General features: G+C 45.6%; 1 protein-coding gene across 6 annotated transcripts in view; it reads left to right on the top strand.

The window, feature by feature from the left end:
• The window catches only part of LOC140907619 (disintegrin and metalloproteinase domain-containing protein 9), a 65,144-nt gene extending 42,586 nt beyond the window's left edge, over positions 1-22,558 (top strand). For 4 of the 6 annotated variants that reach the window (XR_013635518.1, XR_013635516.1, XR_013635521.1 and 1 more), the window contains 3 exons: positions 6,073-6,230; positions 6,320-6,513; positions 6,621-6,775. Coding sequence is in view for 2 of the 6 variants with exons in the window: in XM_078851948.1 (XP_078708074.1) it covers positions 6,073-6,230; positions 22,170-22,213 (202 nt within the window). In the remaining 4 variants the exon portion in view is untranslated. Of the gene's footprint in view, positions 1-6,072; positions 6,231-6,319; positions 6,514-6,620; positions 6,776-22,169 lie in introns of those variants that run through there. The other 2 variants (XM_078851948.1, XM_078851947.1) reach the window with 1 other exon arrangement.
• The last annotated feature ends 612 nt before the right edge of the window (positions 22,559-23,170 follow it).

Below are 23,170 nucleotides of genomic sequence, written 5' to 3'. Positions count from 1 at the left end.
CATCCACTCAATATGCAGTGGCAGTCAAAAAAGCGAACAGAATGCTGAACATCATTAAGAAAGGGATAGATAATAAGACAGAAAATATCATATTAACTCTATATAAATCCATGGTATGCCCACATCTGGAATACTGCATGCAGATATGGTCACCCCATCTCAAAAAAAAAAGGATATATTGGAATTGGAAAAGGTTCAGAAAAGGGCAACAAAAATGATTAGGGGTATGGAACGGCTGCCTTCTGAGGAGAGATTACTAAGACTGGGACTTTTCATCTTGGAAAAGAGACGACTAAGGGGAGATATGATTGAGGTCTATAAAATCACGACTGGTGTGGAGAAAACAAATAAGAATGTATTATTACTACTTTTCATAACAAGAACTAGGGGTCACCAAATGAAATGAATAGGCAGCAGGTTTAAAACAAACAAAAGGAAGTATTTTTTCACACAACACACAGTCAATCTCTGGAACTCCTTGCCAGAGGATGTTGTGAAAGCCAAGACTATAACAAGGTTTAAAAAGAACTACATAAGTTCATGGAGGACAGGTCCATCAATGGCTATTAGCCAGGGTGGGCATGGATGGTTTCCCTAGCCTCTGTTTGCCAGAAGCTGGGAATAGGTGACAGGGGATGGATCACTTGATGATTACCTGTTCTTTTCATTCCCTCTGAGGCACCTGGCATTGGCCACTGTCAGCAGACAAGATACTGGGCTAAATGGACCTTTGGTCTGACCCAGTATGGCCATTCTTATGTTCATAAGGCACATCACAGGTAATTAACCATTAGGACAATTTATTGACCATTGTGATGGATTTTCCATCACATGGAGTCTTGAAATCAGGAATTAATTTCCTTCTAAAAGAAATGCTTCAGCACAACCAGAAGTTCTTCCTCAAGTGATGGTTCCTATGTGTATTCCACACATGGGTATGCATGCATGCCATACGCTTGAGTCTGGAAATTATTCAAAGTAGTGTCCGTTGACCTGCACATGTGTAGTAGTTCTCCCCATGCTCTTGACCATTTAAGAGACAGTGTAGGTAAATGCTTTTTCAGTTCCTTCTTACCCGCTGCCTGGGCTTAGTCAGAATCATGTCCTCCTTCACTCTGTGTACAAACTGTAAAGTAAAAATATTTGTAAATATCTTAGCTTAAGTAGTTTGTAGTTAGTATTGTTTATAGGTAGTATAGAGTAGTTCCGCCCAGCCCCCTGTCGGGGGACGTTCTCCCTGTTCTGGGATTATACACAGAGTCTGGAATTCAAGAGTTGTCTCTCCTCCCTTTGCTCTTTCTCCATCTGTGATGAGCATCTGCGGTGCCTGTACTTTCTGTGTGAGGCACATATTGCTGCAAAGTGATCTTTTCTACCCAGAACTCAAGAAGCCTAGGCGCTTTGACTTAGAAAGTTTCTGATGGAGGAGGTTATGAGGCCCTCCTCTGATCTGGGTCCAGGAGACCACCATATACTTCAGCCTCAACCAACCAGCAGTGCCCCTCCGAGCATTTGCCTTGGAGCAGAGCCTCTAACCTTGAAGTCCAATGAGTCTTCCTCGAGGGCTCCCCATGAGAGTAGAGGGCACTCCCATGGGTGCAAGGACAGATCTCCACAGAGGAATGTCCATAGGAAATGCGTTCCCTCCCTGAGATAGTCCAGGTCGGGTGAGACATCACATATGGAACCCATGGAACAGGCTCCATCAAAGATCCCCAGATTGGAGGGCAAGGTGCACAGAAAGAGGGATCCACTAGTTTCAATGGTGACTGTGGTACTGAAATAGAAAGACAGATGCTTGCCAGTTCCTTCTGTGAGTGAAGGGCCAGACTCATCATCGGTACTGCCTTGTTCATCTAAAAACAGTTTAGCTGAAACAGATAAGCTAGGTCCTTCAGGCGTGTCTGTTGGACTACCATGGGCCATACAGAGACTTACATAACACTGGAGGATATAACACTGGAGGATATATTTCTCCCACACCCTTACTCTTCACTCCTCCTTGGCTCTGCCCTACTAACTGATGTTTTTACTCTGGAAGATGAATCTATGCCGATATCCCAAGAGCGGTTCCATCTCCAACCATGGGGCCAGAGTACCCCGGTACTGATGGCATCGCCACTACTGAGGGAACAGTCCTCTGAATCAGCGGAGTCAGAGGAGATATATGCACCAGTATCTCTTCAGAGGTACAGGAGCCTGACCGACAATCAAGAGGATATGTTCACCACTCCTCTGGGTATGACTCCCTCCCCAAGCAACCGCTGGTACTGATTCCCTTGGCAGTCCTCTGCAACCAGTGGATCCCTCCTTCTGGTTTTATTGGTGCCCATGGGATCAATATATCAGGCATCTGGGCCATTCTCAGAGGTAGTACCACTCCTCCCCCTCTCGCTCACTGGTTCCATTGGTGTACGAGGAGAAAGAGCCAGAACTGCTTCCACTGGTACTGATGGTTCCAACAGGAGCTTCTTCATCATCTCTGGACCATGCTGTCACTTCTTCATCACATTCTCTGCCAGATAACCACCATCAGTACCAGGAGCTGTTACAGCAGATTGCAAATGATCTACAGATCCCATTTAAAGAGGTCCAGAACCTTCAACACCAGCTCCTGGACATCTTGCAACTGCAAGGACTGAGTAAGGTGGCCCTTCCGATTAAAGAGGCTATATTAGAGCTGGATGGCGTGGTTTGGCACACACAAACATCTTGTGCGCATACACCAAAAAGGGCTGAGAGGCATTTTGTTCCTGCCAAAGGAGCTGACTTTGTTTTCCCATCCTGCCCCCAAATCAGTGGTACAGGCAGCTACAGAAAGAGTCACAACTCATCCCCCTACGTAGATCTCTTAAAGGGATATCTCCCTATTAGGCACATGGATTACAATTACATTGGCCTCTGTAATCCCCTCTCTTCAGGAGGGGATGTGGTTTGTGGCTCTTGACACGAAGGACACGTATTTCCATGTGAACATTCACCACTCACACAGGAAGTTCCTGCATTTCATGGTTGGCCAGGAACACAACCAGTTTCAGGTCTTCCACTTTGGGCTTACTATAGCACCCAAGATTTTAATGAAAATTTTCTCTGTGGTAGTAGCCCAGATGAGGTGCCATGGCTTAACTGTGTTCCCGTACTTGGATGACTGGCTTCTGGTAGGCCAGTCTCATCAGGCAGTCCTGTCAGCAACAGGATCTCTTCTGCAACTTGTTGCTACCTTAAACATTTGCATAAATGAAGAAAAGTCCATTTTATCTCCCACAAGGACAATAAAAGGAGCATGTTTTATAGGAGCATGTTTGGACTTGGTCTTTGGTAGAGCATTCCTCCCCAGAGACAGATTTTATGCAATGAGGAACCTGATTTCCCATGTCACCGACAGACCATGAATTATGGTGCCAGGTGTCTCCTTCTGTTAAGCCACATGGCTGCATGCACCTACATGACACATTTCACCAGTCTCCACTTGCAGTGTCTGCAAGCTTGGCTCCACTTGATTTACTGACCAAACAGGGACCACAGTTCCAAGGTGACTGTTCCCACCAGAGTTCTCACCTCCCTTACTTGGTGGTTGAACCCAAACAAAGTCATGGTGGGGACTTCTTTCATCCCTCCCACATGCAGGAAATAGTGTCAGACGCCTCCCTTATGAGGTGGGTTGCTCACCAGGACTGCCACACCATTCAGGGTGCCTGGATACTGCGAGAGGCAAGGCTACATATAAACGCACTGGAACTGAGGGCCGTCCACCTTGCATGCAAGGCTTTCCTTCCCCTCCTACACTCGCTACACGTATAGATATCATTGAACAGTATCACTGCTGTGATGCCTATAAACAAACAAGGAAGAGCAAGATCTCATTCTCTTTGCCTGGAAGATGTCAGACTTTGGAACAGGTGTATGAGAAACCATATCACAATATAGGCCTTGTACCTCCCAGGTGTTCACAGCTCCTTAGCAGACAAACTAAGCAGAATCTTCTCTGCAGATCATGAATGAGGGATTCATGACACAGTCCTAACTAAGATATTTACACAGTGGAGTACTCCACTATGGGACTGATTTGTGTCCCAGATTAAAGGAAGTGTATTGCTCCAGGGGAGCCATGGGTTGCAACTCTCAGGGTGACCCTCTCCTGCTTTCCTAGACGGATGGCCTCAGATACGTGTTTCCTCCCATCCCCCTACTCCCAGAAATCATAGGGAAGATCCATTGCGACAAAGCCAACATCATTCTCCTAGCACCTTACTGGCCCAGACAGTTCTGGTTCACAGAACTTCTAGATACGTCCATCTGCCCACCTATCAGGATCTAACCATTTACAGATCTCCTAACCCAAGGAGGGAGGGATCAAGCACCCCAACCCGAGCTCTCTCCACCTCATGATCTGGTGATTGGATGGGCATCCAAAATAGAATGCTTATGCTCCACCCCTGTTCAGGAAATCATTAAGCAAAGTAGAAAGGATTCTACAGGAACCTGCTAACTAACCAAATGGAGGCACTTTTCGGCCTATGGATGTCTCCACCAATGTTTGCTGGATACCATTGGCATTCCAATTGACCTAAGCTATCTCCTATCCTTGAAGACTTCAGGTCTAGCTCTTACTTTGCTGTGGGTATACCTAGCAGTGATTAGTGCCTTCTTCCCTCCAGTGGAACAACATTCCTTCTTTCTCACCAACTACTGTACAATTTATGAAGGGCTAGATCAGGCTATTCGCACTGATCATTAAGGCTATACCGCAATGGGACCTTGTCCTTGTCCTGTCAACACTCACAGGTCTGCCCTTCGAACCTATGGCAACAGAAGGGTACGTGAACGAGGAGCCATCCTCGCAGACACTCTCTATACAGTGTTTCACAGAGAGAAGATTTCTCTTCAGTTACACCCCATATTTCTCCCCATGATTGTTTCTAAATTCCACATCAATCAAACAATACAATTTACTGTATTTTTCCTGAAACCCCTTGCTTCTGAAGACAAGAGACTTCACTCTCTTAATGTCAGGTGCGCCCTGGCATTCTATATGCAAAGAAACAAACCCATTAGAAAATCTCAGCTTTTTTATTGCCATAGCTGAAAGATCGCATGGGCAAGATATATTCTCCCAGAGGATTTCTAAGTGGGTTTCAGGATGCATATCGGAGTGCTACAAAATATCAAGAATTCCTCCTTCCCTGGGGATATGACACCTCACTCCATGTAAGCATAAGCAGCCTTGACAGCATCCCTATCTGATGTCCTGCTTTGGGACATTTGCAGGGCAGTGACTTGGAGTTCTGTCCACATGTTTGTGACACATTACACTGTAATGGATTGACTGTGGATGAAGCGGTAGGAATGGCATTTTTGTGTCATCTTCCTTGCACTCTCCTCCAGTCTGAACACTGCTTACCAGTCACCCACATGGAGAATACACCATCATTTGAAAAAGAAGTGGTGAAAGTTACTTGCTGTAACTGGAGGTTCTTCAAGATGTATTGTCACTATCTGTATTCCACAACCTGCCCTCCACCCCATCTGCTTCAGATCCTGTTGGATTTGCTGTAAGAAGAGAAATTGGAGAGGCATTGACCCATGCTGCCTCTCATACCATCAGTTAGTAGCATGAGGAAAACTCCTGCCTATATGCCAGTCAATGGACACTGTTTTGAAGAATTTCCGGACTCACGTGCATGGTGTGCACGCATACCCATGGGTGGAGTACAGATAGGGACCACACATCTCTAAGGACATCCAGTTACAGTAAGTAATCTCCACTTATAGGCTTGATGTAGAGGAATTATGGGATGAAATTTTATGGCCTGGGGACCTTGGCGGAGCTAGGCATATCACTCGTAAGTAGTTCATTTTTTCCCCCTGTTAAAAGGATCTCAGAGAATAGTGTGAAGAAATTATTCCTTCACTCTGAAAGTTCTCTTTTCGAATTCTGCAATGTTCTAGAATTATCTGTTTGCAAATGAAATTATCCAGTGTGTCCGTGCAATAACTAAAAATGTGGCTTTTTATGTTCATATGTAATTCATAACTCCCTCTTGTCTTTGTGTTTTGTCTAACTGTGTACAGGCGAGATCTAGCTCAGTGCTCTATGATGCAATCAGTGTTGCACATGAGATGGGCCATTCTCTTGGCTTCCTTCATGATAATTCTAAGAGAAATACAGCTAGAGGCTGTGTTTGCAAATGCCCTGGAGGAGGAAAATGCATCATGTGGTCATTTGCCTCGTGAGTAATATTTTGTTTTTAAACTTTTAAATACAACAGTTATGGCTTTTGATAAGATCATCTTGGAGAATAGTTTCTTTTTTCTATAGACTGGTTGTCTCCGATGCACATGGGACAGGATAGTCCTTCCTCTACATAACATATCATGTACGGGAACAGAATAGCAGTTGAAAATGTTCTCATCTTCAGTCACTGACTCCGCTTCCCTTCCTTTCCATGTGGCCAGTTGGCTCCAGCCTTTGACGAATTAGTTAAATTCAGAAGTCTTCTCTGTCTCGAACAAGTAATATTTTTCCTTTGGTTTTTATTTGTCCGTTTGGGGGCGGGGAGTTGTTTTGGGATTTTTTGGCTGCTTATTCCACATTTGACCTCATTTCCATTGCATTGCAGTTTTGGAGTTCAGTATGAAACCCAAGAATGGAAAATGATTATGGGCCTCCTACTCCTTGTGCTAGCCCACTTTGCAGTGACCTTCCCCAGGAGGTGAATGCACCTTGTGGCACTGGTTCTCCTTCAAGCGATTTCACTATAGGTGTATGTGCACCCAGGACACTTGAGTCAGATTTTTGCTAGCAGTACTGTTGTGCGCACGCATGTGCCCTGCATGTCCTTGTGCTTGCAGCTCAGGGCATAAAGGGCGAGATCACCTCAAGTCCCTCTTAGTTCTTTCTCACTGCCTGTGATGCAAGTTGGAGCTCCCTGTGTTGCTTCACCTAGCTTTATCATCTCTTGTTATTGGTAAATAGTTCTTTTGTTTCTCTGTAGTCCTTTCTGCTAATAACTACACAGACTCTCCAGGATTTAAACACTGTATGTACTGTCATTACTTTTATAAAAGATATTACCTCACACATGTTGTCTACGTACTGTCAGGAAGCGATGCCCTTGATTGGTATTCCTGTTGTCTTTTTTTGTTTGAACAAAGGACATTTAAAAGACAAATGCAGCATCCTTCTCTTTTGGCTCTCAAGGCCTTGTAGTTAAGGCCTTGGTACATTGATGGCTATGCCATGTTCTATATTGTTTGGAGATTCAGCTGGATGTGGCTATTAATGACTAAAACAACACAGTTTTACCCCTCCCCTTCATAATTCAGGGCTAAGTTCTTTGTCAGGAGTTTTCCCTTCAAAGACTAAAATATGTATAAGTTCCTCTTTGAATGTCCTCTGCATATTCCCATTCATGGGATGCTCTGACTAGTGCACTCTGAATGGTTGAAGCCTAGGTAGCAGTGCCCATTGGAGCGCTCGCATGCCTCCCTCATCCATCCCCTTAGCAAACATCAGATGTTCCATGGTGAGGGTATAAAAGCACTTCAGCTGCTTCATGTTCTTCCAGCCATGACCAGCAGATGGATTAGGAATCCATCCAGGATTCTTCCAGATCCATATATGTAGTGCCTAGTTAGATGGTAGTTGTAGTTAGTTAGACATGTATTAGTATAGTTTAGTTTGAATTTTTATAAGTATAAGTTTCTTTGGTGCTTTGATAGCAGAACCAAAGACCAAGAAATCAGGTTTTAAAAGATGCATGTCATGTCCATTAGTATTCCCAGCATCTAGATGCCTGGCATTCTTGGGCCAGGGTCACTCAGCATCAAAGTACTCAATACACTTAATATTTACCATATGAACAAAGAAAAAGTGGCAGAAAAGACTACAGGGAATCTTGCCTTAAGAAGCGTTAGCAGTGAAGCCTCCTAGAACTGAGGGTTCCCACGCTTTTGGTTAAGCCTCCTAGACCAGCTTCTGGGATAAAGGAGGCACCAAGGGATCCCAGAGCCAGAGAAAGGCTCTGAAGGCTGACTCAGCATTCAGTGGCATCAGTCTCTGTTTCTAGTACCAATCCACAAGAGAACGATCCGTCTATTAATGGTGCCAGCATCACAACCTTGTCCTGAATGTTGGCTCATTTCTACTGGCCTGGCATCTACCAGGAAGTCAGAGAGTACTGTGCCTCCTGTCCTGTGTGCCCAAAGGCCCATTTGATCACACTCTCCCAATCAAAACTCCCTTCACTTGAATTGGGATGGATATGGTAGGACCTTGGGGAAAAAGTGCAGTGGGATGTCCATACATCCCGCTCATAGTCAATCCAGCAAAATGCAAATTGGTGAATTACCTTGGTTATACTGTGAGAGGAGACCAACTTAGGCCACTAGTCAGCAATGTACAGACATTGTTGGTATGTCCTATTCTGCACACTAAGAGGCAGGTGTGGCACTTCATTGGACTAATTGGCTACTTACTATAGGCTGTTTATTCCCAGTTTCACTGCCATCCCATCCCTTTGGTAGACCTGATACAAGATGGGAGTTCAAAGAAGGTCCATAGAGATGAACATTGTGAGAAAGACTTTAGCGCTTTGAAAGACAGGCTGTGCTAGGAGCCTGTCCTCTTCAGTCCAGATTTTTTAAGAATTTTATTTGTGTTTCTTTCCTGCATCAATGTGGACTTCTTTTTATGGGAAGTGAAGGAGTCAGGCTCAGTCATTGGGGTCCTGAGGATCACGTTAAATGGGAGAGTATGTGGGCAGATCCCCACGCCAGTCAGAAAGGAGTTAAAGGGCTCCTCTGGGCACAATCAGCCTCAGCCTGGTGCACCTGTGAGACTTGTAATCATTGAGATGTTATTCTCACTGAGATCCAATCTTGTGAGGAAAAAATGCCAGGGTCACTTCAGTCTTCCAAAAGCACATCTAATTCATTCTGTACCTGCTGAGTTGTTAGTTGAATCTTTCCTTGATGCTGTCGAGGTGGCCGGTGTATAGTTTCATGAGACAGGGGAGCAAAGGATAGGGTCATTGATGCACAGAATTTAAGGTCAGAAGGAACCATCATGATCATCTAGTCTGATCTGCACATTTCAGGCCACAGAACCTCATCCATCCATTCCTGTAATAGACCCATAACCTCTGGCTGTGTTACTGAGGTCCTCAAATATTTATTTAAAGACTTCATATTTACACTAGTTTAAACCTGCAAGTGACCTGTGCCCAGTGCTGCAGAGGAAGGTAAAAAACTCTCAAGGTTTCTGCCAATCTGACCCAGAGGGAAAATTCCTTCCTGAGCCCATATATGGCAATCAGTTACACTCTGAGCATGTGGGCAAGACACACCAGCCAGACCCTTGGGAAAGAATTCTCTGTAGTAACTCTGAGCCTCCCCATCTAGTGCCCCATCACTAGCCATTGGAGATATATCGCAGATCAGCTACATGCCATTGTAGGCAGTCTCATCATCCCATCCCCTCCATAAACTAATCAAGCCTCACCCTTGAAGCCAGTTAGGTTTTTTGCCCCCACTGCTCCCTTTGGAAGACTGTTCCAGAACTTCATTCCGCTGATTAGAAACCTTCACCTGATTTCAAGCCTACACTTGTTGATGGCCAGTATATATCCATTTGTTCTTGTATCCACATTGGTGCTTAACTTAAATAACTCCTCTTCCTCCCTGGTATTTATCCCTCTGATGTATTTATAGAGAGAAATCATATCTCCCCTCAGCCTTCTTTTTGGTTAGGCTAAACAAGCCAAGCTCTTTGATAGGTAGGTTTTCCATTCCTCAGATCATCCTAATAGCCCTTCTCTGCACCTGTTCTAGTTTGAATTAATCTTTCTTAAACATGGGAGACCAGAATTGCACACATTATTCCAGATGAGGTCTCACCAGTGCCTTGTATAAATGTACTAACTTTCCTGTCTCTACTGGAAATACCTTGGATCCTTACACTGCATTAGCCTTTTTCATGGTGGCATCGCATTGGCAGCTCAGCTCATAGTCATTCTTTGATAGACTTGGGTGTATTGGTTTTTCTCCTTCCAAGTCTCCTCCACATTCAGATCCTTGAGTTCTTTGATGCAGTCCACTTCCCTAACTAATTCCATTATTTTTTTAAAGTTGAAATCTTTTGAAATCTAGGACCCTAGTTGCAGATCTATTTCTGTTATCTTTCCAATAGCACCGGTATAAAATGCCCAGCCAATCTTGTGCCCTCTCAGTTCCTTCTTAGTGCCCGTGATGGTCATTGGAACAGCTATTCTTGCCTTTGAAAACTCCCTCAGTGGACTTTTTTTCTTCTTTCTGTACATAGTTAGTTGTAGTCAGTTTTAGATAATTTTAGTGAAGTTCTGTAAGTTTGTGTTTTAGCAGAATTTTGTTGGTTCCCTGGTGCCGAGGCAGCACCTTAAGCCCTGCATCTCCTGCAACAAGATTGTGCCCCTGAGTGACCCACACTCATGTTGCCTGAAGTGCCTGGGTGAAGCTCACGTTGGGGACCATTACTAGGTCTACAGGGACTTAAAACCTTGCACAAAAAAGGGCCAGAAGGCCAGACTAAAGTTTTCGCTCATGAAGACAGCACTGAGACCTCCATCTGAGCCAGGCCAGTAAGACTCAGCACCGAGTGCCTCAGTTTCAGTTAAGAGTGCTCCCCCTACCGTACTAGAGTCCCAGCAATGATCACCATCCGCAGTGCCTAGGAAAAGGCACAAGAAACAGATGGCCAAGAGGGGGCAATCGCCAACACCAAAGACAGACAGGCATTGGGATCAGAGTAGAGTGCAATCCAAACAGTACCGACCACACTGGAGTCATTTGCCACTGCCAGAGACTGTGTCTTACTGTTGATATCAGTGTCAATGGTGGTACAAGAGTCAGCATTATCGGTGCTGGCAATGAGGAGGGAACCTGCTGGATCCTGTCATCGTTCAGTCCTGTACCCTTCAGTACTGTAAAAGGGAAACAAGCTCTGCTGGCCTTGGTGCAGGCATCTCCACCCTGGCACCAGTCTCTGGCACAGGTGGGAATGGTACCACTGTGTTCACTGGAGAGAGACCTGTCTTCTTTGGAATTGGAGACCGGGTCTTACTCTTCCCATCTGAGGAGCAGTTCTTGCTACTCCTCTAGGCATTTCTATGCTTCCATGGACCTGGGCACAGAAGTACCGTTGAGTGCATGCCCAGGAGGTCATTGGGGACTGCGCTGGTGCAGTGGCCCTTTTAGAGCCCCCTGGGGTGTTCCCCCAGTTTCCAGGGCTCATTCCTGGTACTCCTATTCAGTGGCCTTGGAAAGAAGGGGAGCATTGTCCTCTTGGGCAGCACCCAATCTGGACTGCAGTACTGAACCCGAAACCAAGCTGCAAGAGCCAGATCAATGGTATCCTGCCAAGGCAGAAAGAGAGGAAGAGCTTCCACAGCCAGTGCTGGCCACCTCCTCCTCCTCCTTGGATAAGCTGTCTCAGGAGGGGGCGTGTCACTGCCCCTCAGTGACTGTAAGACTCACCAAGAATTGTTGAAGAGTGTGGCCTTAAATCTAAGCATACAGGTGGAGGTAGTGCAAAGCCTACTTGGCATGTTAGCTGCTATGGGCCCCTCAAAAGTAGCCCTGCCTCTCAATGAGGCCATTATGGATCCTGTTAAGACCTTGTGGCAGACCCCGCATCCCTTCCCCTCTTTGTTCCGGCCCAGGCCACAAGTTCCTGTACACCCGTTGTCCCTCCCCCTAGTATCTCTGATGGTATCTGCGGCCAATGAGAAAGAAAGGCAGGGTCATCAGGGTGCAACCCCAAAATCAAAAGGTTCAAAGAAATTAGACTTGTTTTGTAGGAAAGTTTATTGTACCTGAAGCCATATGCAAATAGGAATGAACAATGCCTTCAGTCACTGGATGTTAGATGAGCCCTAGCTCTTTACATCTCACATACTCCATCTGTTCGACTATATTTTCATTCTATCTCTTTTTGTGAATTCTGGAGTGACTCTGAAGTCCAAAGCATAACATGCATGCTTGTGAGCAGATCAGGCAGATAAAGTCATTGGTAAAAAGAAAAGGAGTACTTGTGACACCTTAGAGACTAACCAATTTATTTGAGCATAAGCTTTTGTGAGCTACAGCTCACTTCATAGGATGCATAAAGCGGAAAATGCAGTGAGGATGTTTTATACACACAGACCATGAAAAAATGGGTGTTTATCACTTCAAAAAGTTTTCTCTCCCCCCACCCCACTCTCCTGCTGGTAATAGCTTATCTAAAGTGATCACTCTCCTTACAATGTTATGATAATGAAGGTGGGCCATTTCCAGCACAAATCCAGGGTTTAACAAGAACGTCTGAGGAACAGTGGGGGGCGTAGGAAAAAACAAGGGGAAATAGGTTACCTTGTATAATGACTTAACCACTTCCAGTCTCTATTCAAGCCTAAGTTAATTGTATCCAATTTGCAAATTAATTCCAATTCAGCAGTCTCTCGCTGGAGTCTGGTTTTGAAGTTTTTCTGTTGTAATATCGCAACTTTCATGTCTGTAATCGCGTGACCAGAGAGATTGAAGTGTTCTCCGACTGGTTTATGAATGTTACAATTCTTGACATCTGATTTGTGTCCATTTATTCTTTTACGTAGAGACTGTCCAGTTTGACGAATGTACATGGCAAAGGGGCATTGCTTGCACATGATGGTATATATCACATTGGTAGATGTGCAGGTGAACGACATGAAAGTTGCAATATTACAACAGAAAAACTTCAAAACCAGACTCCAGCAAGAGACTGCTGAATTGGAATTAATTTGCAAATTGGATACAATTAACTTAGGCTTGAGTAGAGACTGAGAGTGGTTAAGTCATTATGCAAGGTAACCTATTTTCCCCTTGTTTTTTCCTACCCCCGCCCCCCCACACTGTTCCTCAGACGTTCTTGTTAAACCCTGGATTTGTGCTGGAAATGGCCCACCTTGATTATCATACACATTGTAAGAAGAGTGATCACTTTAGATAAGCTATTACCAGCAGGAGAGTGGGGTGGGGGGAGAGAAAACCTTTTGAAGTGATAAACACCCATTTTTTCATGGTCTGTGTATATAAAACATCCTCACTGCATTTTCCACTTTATGCATCTGACGAAGTGAGCTCTAGCTCACGAAAGCTTATACTAAATAAATTGGTTAGTCTCTAAGGTGCCACAAGTACTCCTTTTCTTTTTGCAAATACAGACTAACATGGCTGCTACTCTGAAAAAAGTCATTGGTGAGCATCTTGGTAGCTATAGCAGTGGTATGACACTTTTCCCTTGCAGCTAACAGTTGATTATTTCTGTCCTCTTCAAAGGCTCGGAAAACTCTGAGTGTGGTGTTTTGCCATACTGACGCAGCCTTCTTGAGATCATCCGATTTTATTGCACCAAAGCGTGTGCTGTTCTTGATGCTGTCCTTGTAGTGCTTTCTGGGGCGGTCTTGATTCCGGTATCCTTGTGCCAATTCTCCGTAAAAAAAAATTCTGGGGTGTCGATGTACAGGCATCCTAATAATGTGCCAACCCAGCATAGTTGGGCTTTTATCAGCATGACGTCGATGCTTGTGGCATTTGACTTTTGGAGAATCTCCAGGGTTGTAATTTGTCTTGCCAGCAGATCCCCATAATGGCGTACAGAGACCACATATGGAAGGCCTCTAGCTCTTTGATATGTCATTTGTATGATGTCCAGGTCTCACAGCCATAGAGAAGAGATGTGAGCACAAAAGTTTGTAAAGTTTTCTTTTTGTTGAGAGGGTTATGTTGTAGGATTTCAGGTCTTTTCTACATAGCTTTCCTAGTGACTAAGAAGCTTTCTGTATCCTGTTCGTGATCTCTTTATCAAAAGATCCATCATTGGAGATGTTGCTGCCGAGATAGGTAAAATTGTCAACTTGCTTTAGTTGGGTTCCACTCATGGAGATGCTCGGGGATATGGCAGGGAGCGGTGAAGATGATTGATGCACCACCGCAGTTTTCTCCAGGCTAATTCTGAGGCCAAACAATTTTGATGCTTCGGCAAAGCCATCTACGATGTACTGGAGATCTCGCTCTGTGTGTGCTAGGAGGGCACAATCATCCGCAAAAAGTGCTTCTCTTATTAGTATTTCTTTTACTTTTGTTTTGTAAAAGGTGCCTGACCTTGCATCCCCTCATGGAATACACAAATGATCTTTACCAGAAAGAACTAAACTATTCCAAAATTTCACCCAACTATATACAGCTATGGCTCACATGATGAAAGGTCTCCCAATCTCTTCACAGACAATTTTGTCCTGGATTACTTCGTGTATTTGCACTTGTTATGCAAGAGAAGGAGGCAGGTGGTGGTGGTTGGGGATTCTCTCCTCAGGGGGACTGAGTCATCTATCTGCCGCCCTGACCGGGAAAAACAAGAAGTCTGCTGCTTTCCAGGAGCTAGGATTCACAATGTGATGGAGAGACTGCCAAGACTCATCAAGCCTTCGGATCACTACCCCTTCCTGCTTCTCCACGTGGGCACCTATGATACTGCCAAGAATGACCTCGAGTGGATCACTGCAGACTATGTGGCTCTGGGAAGAAGGATAAAGGAGTTAGAGGCGCAAGTGGTGTTCTCGTCCATCCTCCCCATGGAAGGAAAAGGCCTGGGTAGAGACCGTTGAATCGTGGAAGTCAACGAATGGCTATGCAGGTGGTGTCGGAGAGAAGGCTTTGGATTCTTTGACCATGGGATGGTGTTCCAAGAAGGAGGAGTGCTAGGCAGAGACGGGCTCCTCCTAAGGAAGAGAGGGAAGAGCATCTTCGCAAGTAGGTTGGCTAACCTAGTGAGGAGGGCTTTAAACTAGGTTCACCGGGGAAAGGAGACCAAAGCCCTGAGGTAAGTGGGGACGTGCAATACCGGGAGGAAACACAAGCAGGAGAATGCGAGAGGGGAGGGCTCCTGCCTCATACTGAGAGGGACGATCAGCGAGTTATCTCAAGTGCCTATACACAAATGCAAGAAGCCTGGGAAACAAGCAGGGAGAACTGGAAGTCCTGGCACAGTTAAGGAATTATGATGTGATTGGAATAACAGAGACTTGGTGGGATAACTCACATGACTGGAGTACTGTCATGGATGGATATAAACTGTTCAGGAAGGACAGGCAGGGCAGAAAAGGTGGGGGAGTTGCATTGTATGTAAGAGAGCAGTATGACTGCTCAGAGCTCCAGTACGAAACTTCAGAAAAACTGAGAGTCTCTGGATTAAGTTTAGAAGTGTGAGCAACATGGGTGATGTCGTGGTGGGAGTCTACTATAGACCGCCAGACCAGGGGGATGAGGTGGACGACGATTTCTTCCGGCAACTAATGGAAGTTAGTAGATCGCAGGCCCTGGTTCTCATGGGAGACTTCAGTCACCCCGATATCTGCTGGGAGAGCAATACAGTGGTGCACAGACAATCCAGGAACTTTTTGGAAAGTGTAGGGGACAATTTCCTGGTGCAAGTGCTGGAGGAACCAAGTAGGGGCAGAGCTCTTCTTGACCTGCTGCTCACAAACGGGGAAGAATTAGTAGGGGAAGCAAAAGTGGATGGGAACCTGGGAGGCAGTGACCATGAGATGGTCGAGTTCAGGATCCTGACACAAGGAAGAAAGGAGAGCAGCAGAATACGGACCCTGGACTTCAGAAAAGCAAACTTTGACTCGCTCAGGGAACTGATGGGCAGGATCCCCTGGGAGAATAACATGCGAGGGAAAGGAGTCCAGGAGAGCTGGCTGTATTTTAAAGAATCCTTATTGAGGTTACAGGGACAAACCATCCTGATGTGTAGAAAGAATAGTAAATATGGCAGGCAACCAGCTTGACTTAACAGTGAAATCGTTGCTGATCTTAAACACAGAAAAGAAGCTTACAAGAAGTGAAAGATTGGACAAATGACCAGGGAGGAGTATAAAAATATTGCTCAGGCATGCAGGAGTGAAATCAGGAAGGCCAAATCACACATATTTTCTTTCTTGGGCCTGTCCTGTAGTAGGTGACTTCTGGGTACTCTTCTGGCTCTGTCAATCTGTCCAGTCGGAGAACACTTCAATCTCTTTGGTCACTCAATTAGAGACCTAAAAGTTGCAATTCTTCAACAAAAAAACTTCAAAAACATACTCCAACGAGAGACTGCTGAATTGGAATTAATTTGCAAACTGGATACAATTAACTTAGGCTCGAATAGAGACTGGGAGTGGATGGGTCATTACACAAGGTAAAACTATTTCCCCATGTTTATCCCCCGCAACCCTCACCGCCCACTGTTCCTCAGAGGTTCTTGTCAACTGCTGGAAATGGCCCACCTTGATTATCACTACAAAAGGTTCCCCGCCCCTGCTCTCCTGCTGGTAATAGCTAACCTTGTGATCACTCTCGTTACAGTGTGTATGGTCACACCCATTGTTTCATGTTCTCTATGTATATAAATCTCCCCACTGTATTTTCCACTGAATGCATCCGATGAAATGAGCTGTAGCTCATGAAAGCTTATGCTCAAATGAATTGGTTAGTCTCTAAGGTTCTACAAGTACTCCTTTTCTTTTTGAGAATACAGACTAACACGGCTGCTACTCTGAAACCTGTCATTAAATTGGTATTTACTTATGTGGTTAAGAGTTTCTTAAAAGGTATTAATAATCTATATCCACCGATTAGAGATCCTGTACCTTTTTGAGTTTTAAATTTAGTGTTTTCACAGTTAATACAGCATCTGTTTGAATGTATGGAAGATTGTACGTTTCATTTACTGAGTAAGACTGTTTATAGTAGCTATTACCTCAGTGAGGCATGTAAGTGAGTTACAACTGTTAATGGCAGAGCCTCCTTTTCCTGTCTTTCATAAAGATAAAATAGTATTACATAATCACATGAAGTTCTTGCCAAGGTGGTTTCTGGTTTTCATATTAATCAGTCATTAATTTTACCAACCAAGTGGGTGAAACTAGATTACATTGGATGCTAGAAGGGCATTCATTTTCTGTTTAGACAAAACTAAGCATTTTAGACAATTACTCAATTTGCTAATGTCTTATAAGAAGGAAAACAAGGGGAAAACTGTCAGTGTGCAAATGCTTTCTAGATGGTTTAGCGTTATGTATTCAAGAAGCTTATAAGACAAAGGCAGCTGTAGTGGAAATCTGTAGAACGGCAACATGGAGTTCAATCCATACTTTCACTAAGGGTATGTCTACACTACAAAATTAGGTCGAATTTATAGAAGTCGGTTTTTTTGAAATCGGTTTTATATATTCGAGTGTGTGTGTCCCCACAGAAAATGCTCTAAGTGCATTAAGTGCATTAACTCGGCGGAGCGCTTCCACAGTACCGAGGCAAGCGTCGACTTCTGGAGCGTTGCACTGTGGGTAGCTATCCCACAGTTCCCGCAGTCTCCGCTGCCCATTGGAATTCTGGGTTGATATCCCAATGCCTGATGGGGCTAAAACATTGTCGCGGGTGGTTCTGGGTACATATCGTCAGGACCCCGTTCCCACCCTCCCTCCCCCCGTGAAAGCAAGGGCAGACAATCATTTCGCGCCTTTTTTGTCTGCTGCCAGCCAAAGATGTAAAGGATAGATGGAGTGGGTCAGAACAAGAAATAGACCAGATTTGTTTTGGACTCATTTTCCTCCTCCCCTGTCTAGATCACACTGCAGTCAGTCACAGAGAAGGCGCAGCGAGGTTAATCTAGCCATGTATCAATCAGAGGCCAGGCTAACCTCCTTGTTCCAATAACAACGATAACTTTGGTGCACCATTTCTTATTGGAACCCTCCGTGCAGTCCTGCCTGAAATACTCCTTGATGTACAGGCACACCCTTTGTTGATTTTAGCTCCCTGAAGCCAACCCTGTAAGCCGTGTCGTCAGTCGCCCCTCCCTCCGTCAGAGCAACGGCAGACAATCGTTCCGCGCCTTCTTTCTGTGCGGACGCCATACCAAGGCAAGCATGGAGGCCGCTGAGCTCATTTTGGCAATTAGGAGCACATCAACCACCACACGCATTATCCAGCAGTATATGCAGCACCAGAACATGGCAACGCGATACCGGGCGAGGAGGCGACGTCAGCGTGGTCCCGTGAGTGATCAGGACATGGACACAGATTTCTCTGAAAGCATGGGCCCTGCCAATGCATGCATCATGGTGCTAATGGGGCAGGTTTATGCTGTGGAACGCCGATTCTGGGCTCGGGAAACAAGCACAGACTGGTGGGACCGCATAGTGTTGCAGGTCTGGGACGATTCCCAGTGGCTGCGAAACTTTCGCATGCGTAAGGGCACTTTCATGGAACTTTGTGACTTGCTTTCCCCTGCCCTGAAGCGCATGAATACCAGGATGAGAGCAGCCCTCACAGTTGAGAAGCGAGTGGCGATAGCCCTGTGGAAGCTTGCAACGCCAGACAGCTACCGGTCAGTTGGGAATCAATTTGGAGTGGGCAAATCTACTGTGGGGGCTGCTGTGATGCAAGTAGCTCACGCAATCAAAGATCTGCTGATATCAAGGGTAGTGACCCTGGGAAATGTGCAGGTCATAGTGGATGGCTTTGCTGCAATGGGATTCCCTAACTGTGGTGGGGCTATAGACGGAACCCATATCCCTATCTTGGCACCAGAGCACCAAGCCGGCGAGTACATAAACCGCAAGGGGTACTTTTCGATAGTGCTGCAAGCTCTGGTGGATCACAAGGGACGTTTCACCAACATCAACGTGGGATGGCCGGGAAAGGTGCATGACGCTCGCATCTTCAGGAACTCTGGTCTGTTTCAAAAGCTGCAGGAAGGGACTTTCTTCCCAGACCAGAAAATAACTGTTGGGGATGTTGAAATGCCTATATGTATCCTTGGGGACCCAGCCTACCCCTTAATGCCATGGCTCATGAAGCCGTACACAGGCAGCCTGGACAGTGGTCAGGAGCTGTTCAACTACAGGCTGAGCAAGTGCAGAATGGTGGTAGAATGTACATTTGGACGTTTAAAAGCGCGCTGGCGCAGTTTACTGACTCGCTTAGACCTCAGCGAAACCAATATTCCCACTGTTATTACTGCTTGCTGTGCGCTCCACAATACCTGTGAGAGTAAGGGGGAGACGTTTATGACGGGGTGGGAGATTGAGGCAAATCGCCTGGCTGCTGGTTACGCGCAGCCAGATACCAGGGCGGTTAGAAGAGCTCAGGAGGGCGCGGTACGCATCAGAGAAGCTTTGAAAACCAGTTTCATGACTGGCCCAGGCTACAGTGTGAAAGTTCTGTTTGTTTCTCCTTGATGAAACCCCCCACCCCTTGGTTCACTCTACTTCCCTGTAAGCTAACCACCCTCCCCTCCTCCCTTTAATCACCGCTTGCAGAGGCAATAAAGTCATTGCTGCTTCACAGTCATGCATTCGTTATTCATTCATCACACAAATAGGGGGATGACTACCAAGGTATCCCAGGAGGGGTGGTGGAGGAGGGAAGGAAAATGCCACACAGCACTTTAAGCACAGCACTTTAAAAGTTTACAACTTTAAAATTTATTGAATGACAGCCTTCTTTTTTTTGGGCAATCCTCTGTTGTGGAGTGGCTGGTTGGCCGGAGGCCCCCCCACCGCGTTCTTGGGCGTCTGGGTGTGGAGGCTATGGAACTTGGGGAGGAGGGCGGTTGGTTACAGAGGGGCAGCAGTGGCAGTCTGTGCTCCAGCTGCCTTTGCTGCAGCTCAACCATACACTGGAGCATTCTGGTTTGGTCCTGCAGCAGCCTCAGCATTGAATCCTGCCTCCTCTCATCACGCTGCCGCCACATTTGAGCTTCAGCCCTGTCTTCAGCCCGCCACTTACTCTCTTCAGCCCTCCACCTCTCCTCCCGGTCATTTTGTGCTTTCCTGCACTCTGACATTATTTGCCTCCACGCATTCGTCTGTGCTCTGTCAGTGTGGGAGGACAGCATTAGCTCGGAGAACATTTCATCTCGAGTGCGTTTTTTTTTCTTTCTAAGCTTCACTAGCCTCTGGGAAGCAGAAGATCCTGTGATCATTGAAACACATCCAGCTGGTGGAGAAAAAAAAAGGGACAGCGGTATTTAAAAAGACACATTTTATAAAACAGTCGCTACAGTCTTTCAGGGTAAACCTTGCTGTTAACATTACATACATAGCACATGTGCTTTCGTTACAAGGTCGCATTTTGCCTCCTCCCACCGCGTGACTACCCCCTCAACCCTCCCCCCTCCCCGTGGCTAACAGCGGGGAACATTTCTGTTCAGCCACAGGCAAACAGCCCAGCAGGAATGGGCTATACTGAGTGTCCCTGAAGAAAAGCACCCTATTTCAACCAGGTGACCATGAATTATATCTCACTCTCCTGAGGATAACACAGAGAGAGAAAGAACGGATTTTGGTTGAATGCCAGCAAACATACACTGCAATGCTTTGTTCTACAGTGATTCCCGAGTATGTGTTACTGGCCTGGAGTGATAAAAGTGTCCTACCATGAAGGACGAAATAAGGCTGCCCTCCCCAGAAACCTTTTGCAAAGGCTTTAGGACTACATCTAGGAGAACCGCAAATGCCAGGGCAAAGTAATCCTTTCACATGCTTGCTTTTAAACCATGTATAGCATTTTAAAAGGTACACTCACCAGAGGTCCCTTCTCCGCCTGCTGGGTCCAGGAGGCAGCCTTGGGTGGGTTCGGGGGGTACTGGCTCCAGGTCTAGGGTGAGAAACAGTTCCTGGCTGTTGGGAAAACCGGTTTCTCCGCTTGCTTGCTGTGAGCTATCTACAACCTCCTCCTCCTCCTCATCTTCTTCGTCCCCAAAACCTGCTTCCGTATTGCCTCCATCTCCATTGAAGGAGTCAAACAACACGGCTGGGGTAGTGGTGGCTGAACCCCCTAAAATGGCATGCAGCTCATCATAGAAGCGGCATGTTTGGGGCTCTGACCCAGAGCGGCTGTTCGCCTCTCTGGTTTTCTGGTAGGCTTGCCTCAGCTCCTTCAGTTTCACGCGGCACTGCTTCGGGTCCCTGTTATGGCCTCTGTCCTTCATGCCCTGGGAGATTTTCACAAAGGTTTTGGCATTTCGAAAACTGGAACGGAGTTCTGATAGCACGGATTCCTCTCTCCAAACAGCGATCAGATCCCATACCTCCCGTTCGGTCCACGCTGGAGCTCTTTTGCGATTCTGGGACTCCATCATGGTCACCTGTGCTGATGAGCTCTGCATGGTCACCTGCAGCTTGCCACGCTGGCCAAACAGGAAATGAGATTCAAAAGTTCGCGGTTCTTTTCCTGTCTACCTGGCCAGTGCATCTGAGTTGAGAGTGCTGTCCAGAGCGGTCAGAATGGAGCACTCTGGGATAGCTCCCGGAGGCCAATACCATCGAATTGTGTCCACAGTACCCCAAATTCGAGCTGGGAACGTCGATTTAAGCGCTAATCCACTTGTCAGGGGTGGAGTAAGGAAATCGATTTTAAGAGCCCTTTAAGTCGAAATAAAGGGCTTCACTGTGTGGACGGGTGCAGGTTTAAATCGATTTAACGTTGCTAAATTCGACCTAAAGTCCTAGTGTAGACCAGGGCTAAGCACAACTCATTAGACTGAGACTCTAGATCAGATGCAAAGTTTGATATAACAATTCTGCAATCATTGTTCAGTTAGGACTCCATATCCCACCATCATTGGTTAGTTATTGCTTGTTATTTCCATGAGTGGGAATATGCAGAGGATACTCAAAGAAGAAATGAAGGTTACTTACCTGTAACCAGAGATCTCTGAGATGGACTCTACATATTCATGCTCTCCGTATACTCTTCCCCACTTCCTGGAAGCCTTACTTACCAAAGGACCTTAAGCCGGAGCAGAAGTAACTGAGACTGCAGAAGCACTGTGCCCTTGTATACCCTTGCAGTGGAACATTCTGCATTCATTAAGGGGAGGGGCAGGGGAGCTGTGTGAGTTCTGTAATGGGCATTGCTAGCTAGGGTTCCACTGGTCAGAGCATCCGCTGAGTCAGAATATGCAGAGTCTATCTTGAAGAATTCTAGTTACTGGTAAGTAACCTTCATTTTTCTAACATGTTGGGATAATACTTAGCCCTGCCATGAGCGCAGGGGACTGGACTAGATGACGTCTCTAGGTCCCTTCCAGTCTTACGAGTCCATGATTCTGTGTTCTTTCATAGGCTCCTTTGCTAGGACCATCCCTCCCAATCCTCCAAAGCTCTGATGTCTGGTTCTTTCTGACTCTTCTCCCTCCTAGCCCCTGCTGAGAGGGAAGATATTCCTTTCACCACAGCTTTGTCTCTCATCCTGGTAGAAACAGGATGCAGAAGAAAGAATTTCTCATCTGGGAATTCTTCTCTGTGGACAAAATCCAACACTACAACCCCCCACAGTTCACTTGCTGGCTCACTTAAACTGAAGGTACAGCTTTGAAAAACTTTGGAGAAAACAGGAAGAGGAGTCAGTGACTGAGAGTGGGAAAATTCTCAGCTACTACTGGTTGACTCCAAGCTGATTTGCATATACAGAAAGGACTATCCACCTAGTTTGCACCAATGGAATCAATCTGCAGGGAACAATGATGAGGTAAGGAATTATTTTTAAAACATGATTCATTATAAAATCAAAAGTATTTTAATAACAACTTTAATTTCCTGATCAGAGAATATTCAATTGAAAATATAGAGCAAAGTTGATTTCATGCTACAGTATAAACATTATTGTAAAGTGATTAGTCTGTTTTTTATATTTTATGTGCATGGTCAGTTTGTCTGTGTATTAGAGGAGTCCATTTAATTTTAAATCAGACCACCATCTGAATGAATGGCTTCAAAGTAATACATGTTTCTACTTCAAGAAGAAAACCCCAGGGTTTTTTTAACCTTCTTCTGCAGCATGGGGCATGCATCACTTGCAGGTTTAAACTAGTGTAAATGGTGGATTCTTTTTAATTTGAAGTCTTTAAATCATGATTTGAGGACTTCCGTAATTCAGCCAGAGTTTATGGGTCTATTACAGGAGTATGTGGGTGAGTTCTGTTGCCTGCACTGTGCAAGAGGTCAGACTAGATGATCATGATGGTCCTTTCTGACCTTTAAGTCTATGAGTCTAACTTCCAGCCATTGGATTTTGATATACATCTATCTGACAGATTAAAGTGCTCTTTAGTATTAGATATCTT

This window comes from Lepidochelys kempii, chromosome 1 (genome assembly GCF_965140285.1).
Source record: "Lepidochelys kempii isolate rLepKem1 chromosome 1, rLepKem1.hap1, whole genome shotgun sequence".
NCBI classification, from domain to species: domain Eukaryota; kingdom Metazoa; phylum Chordata; order Testudines; family Cheloniidae; genus Lepidochelys; species Lepidochelys kempii.
This window is presented reverse-complemented; position numbering and strand designations above follow the sequence as displayed.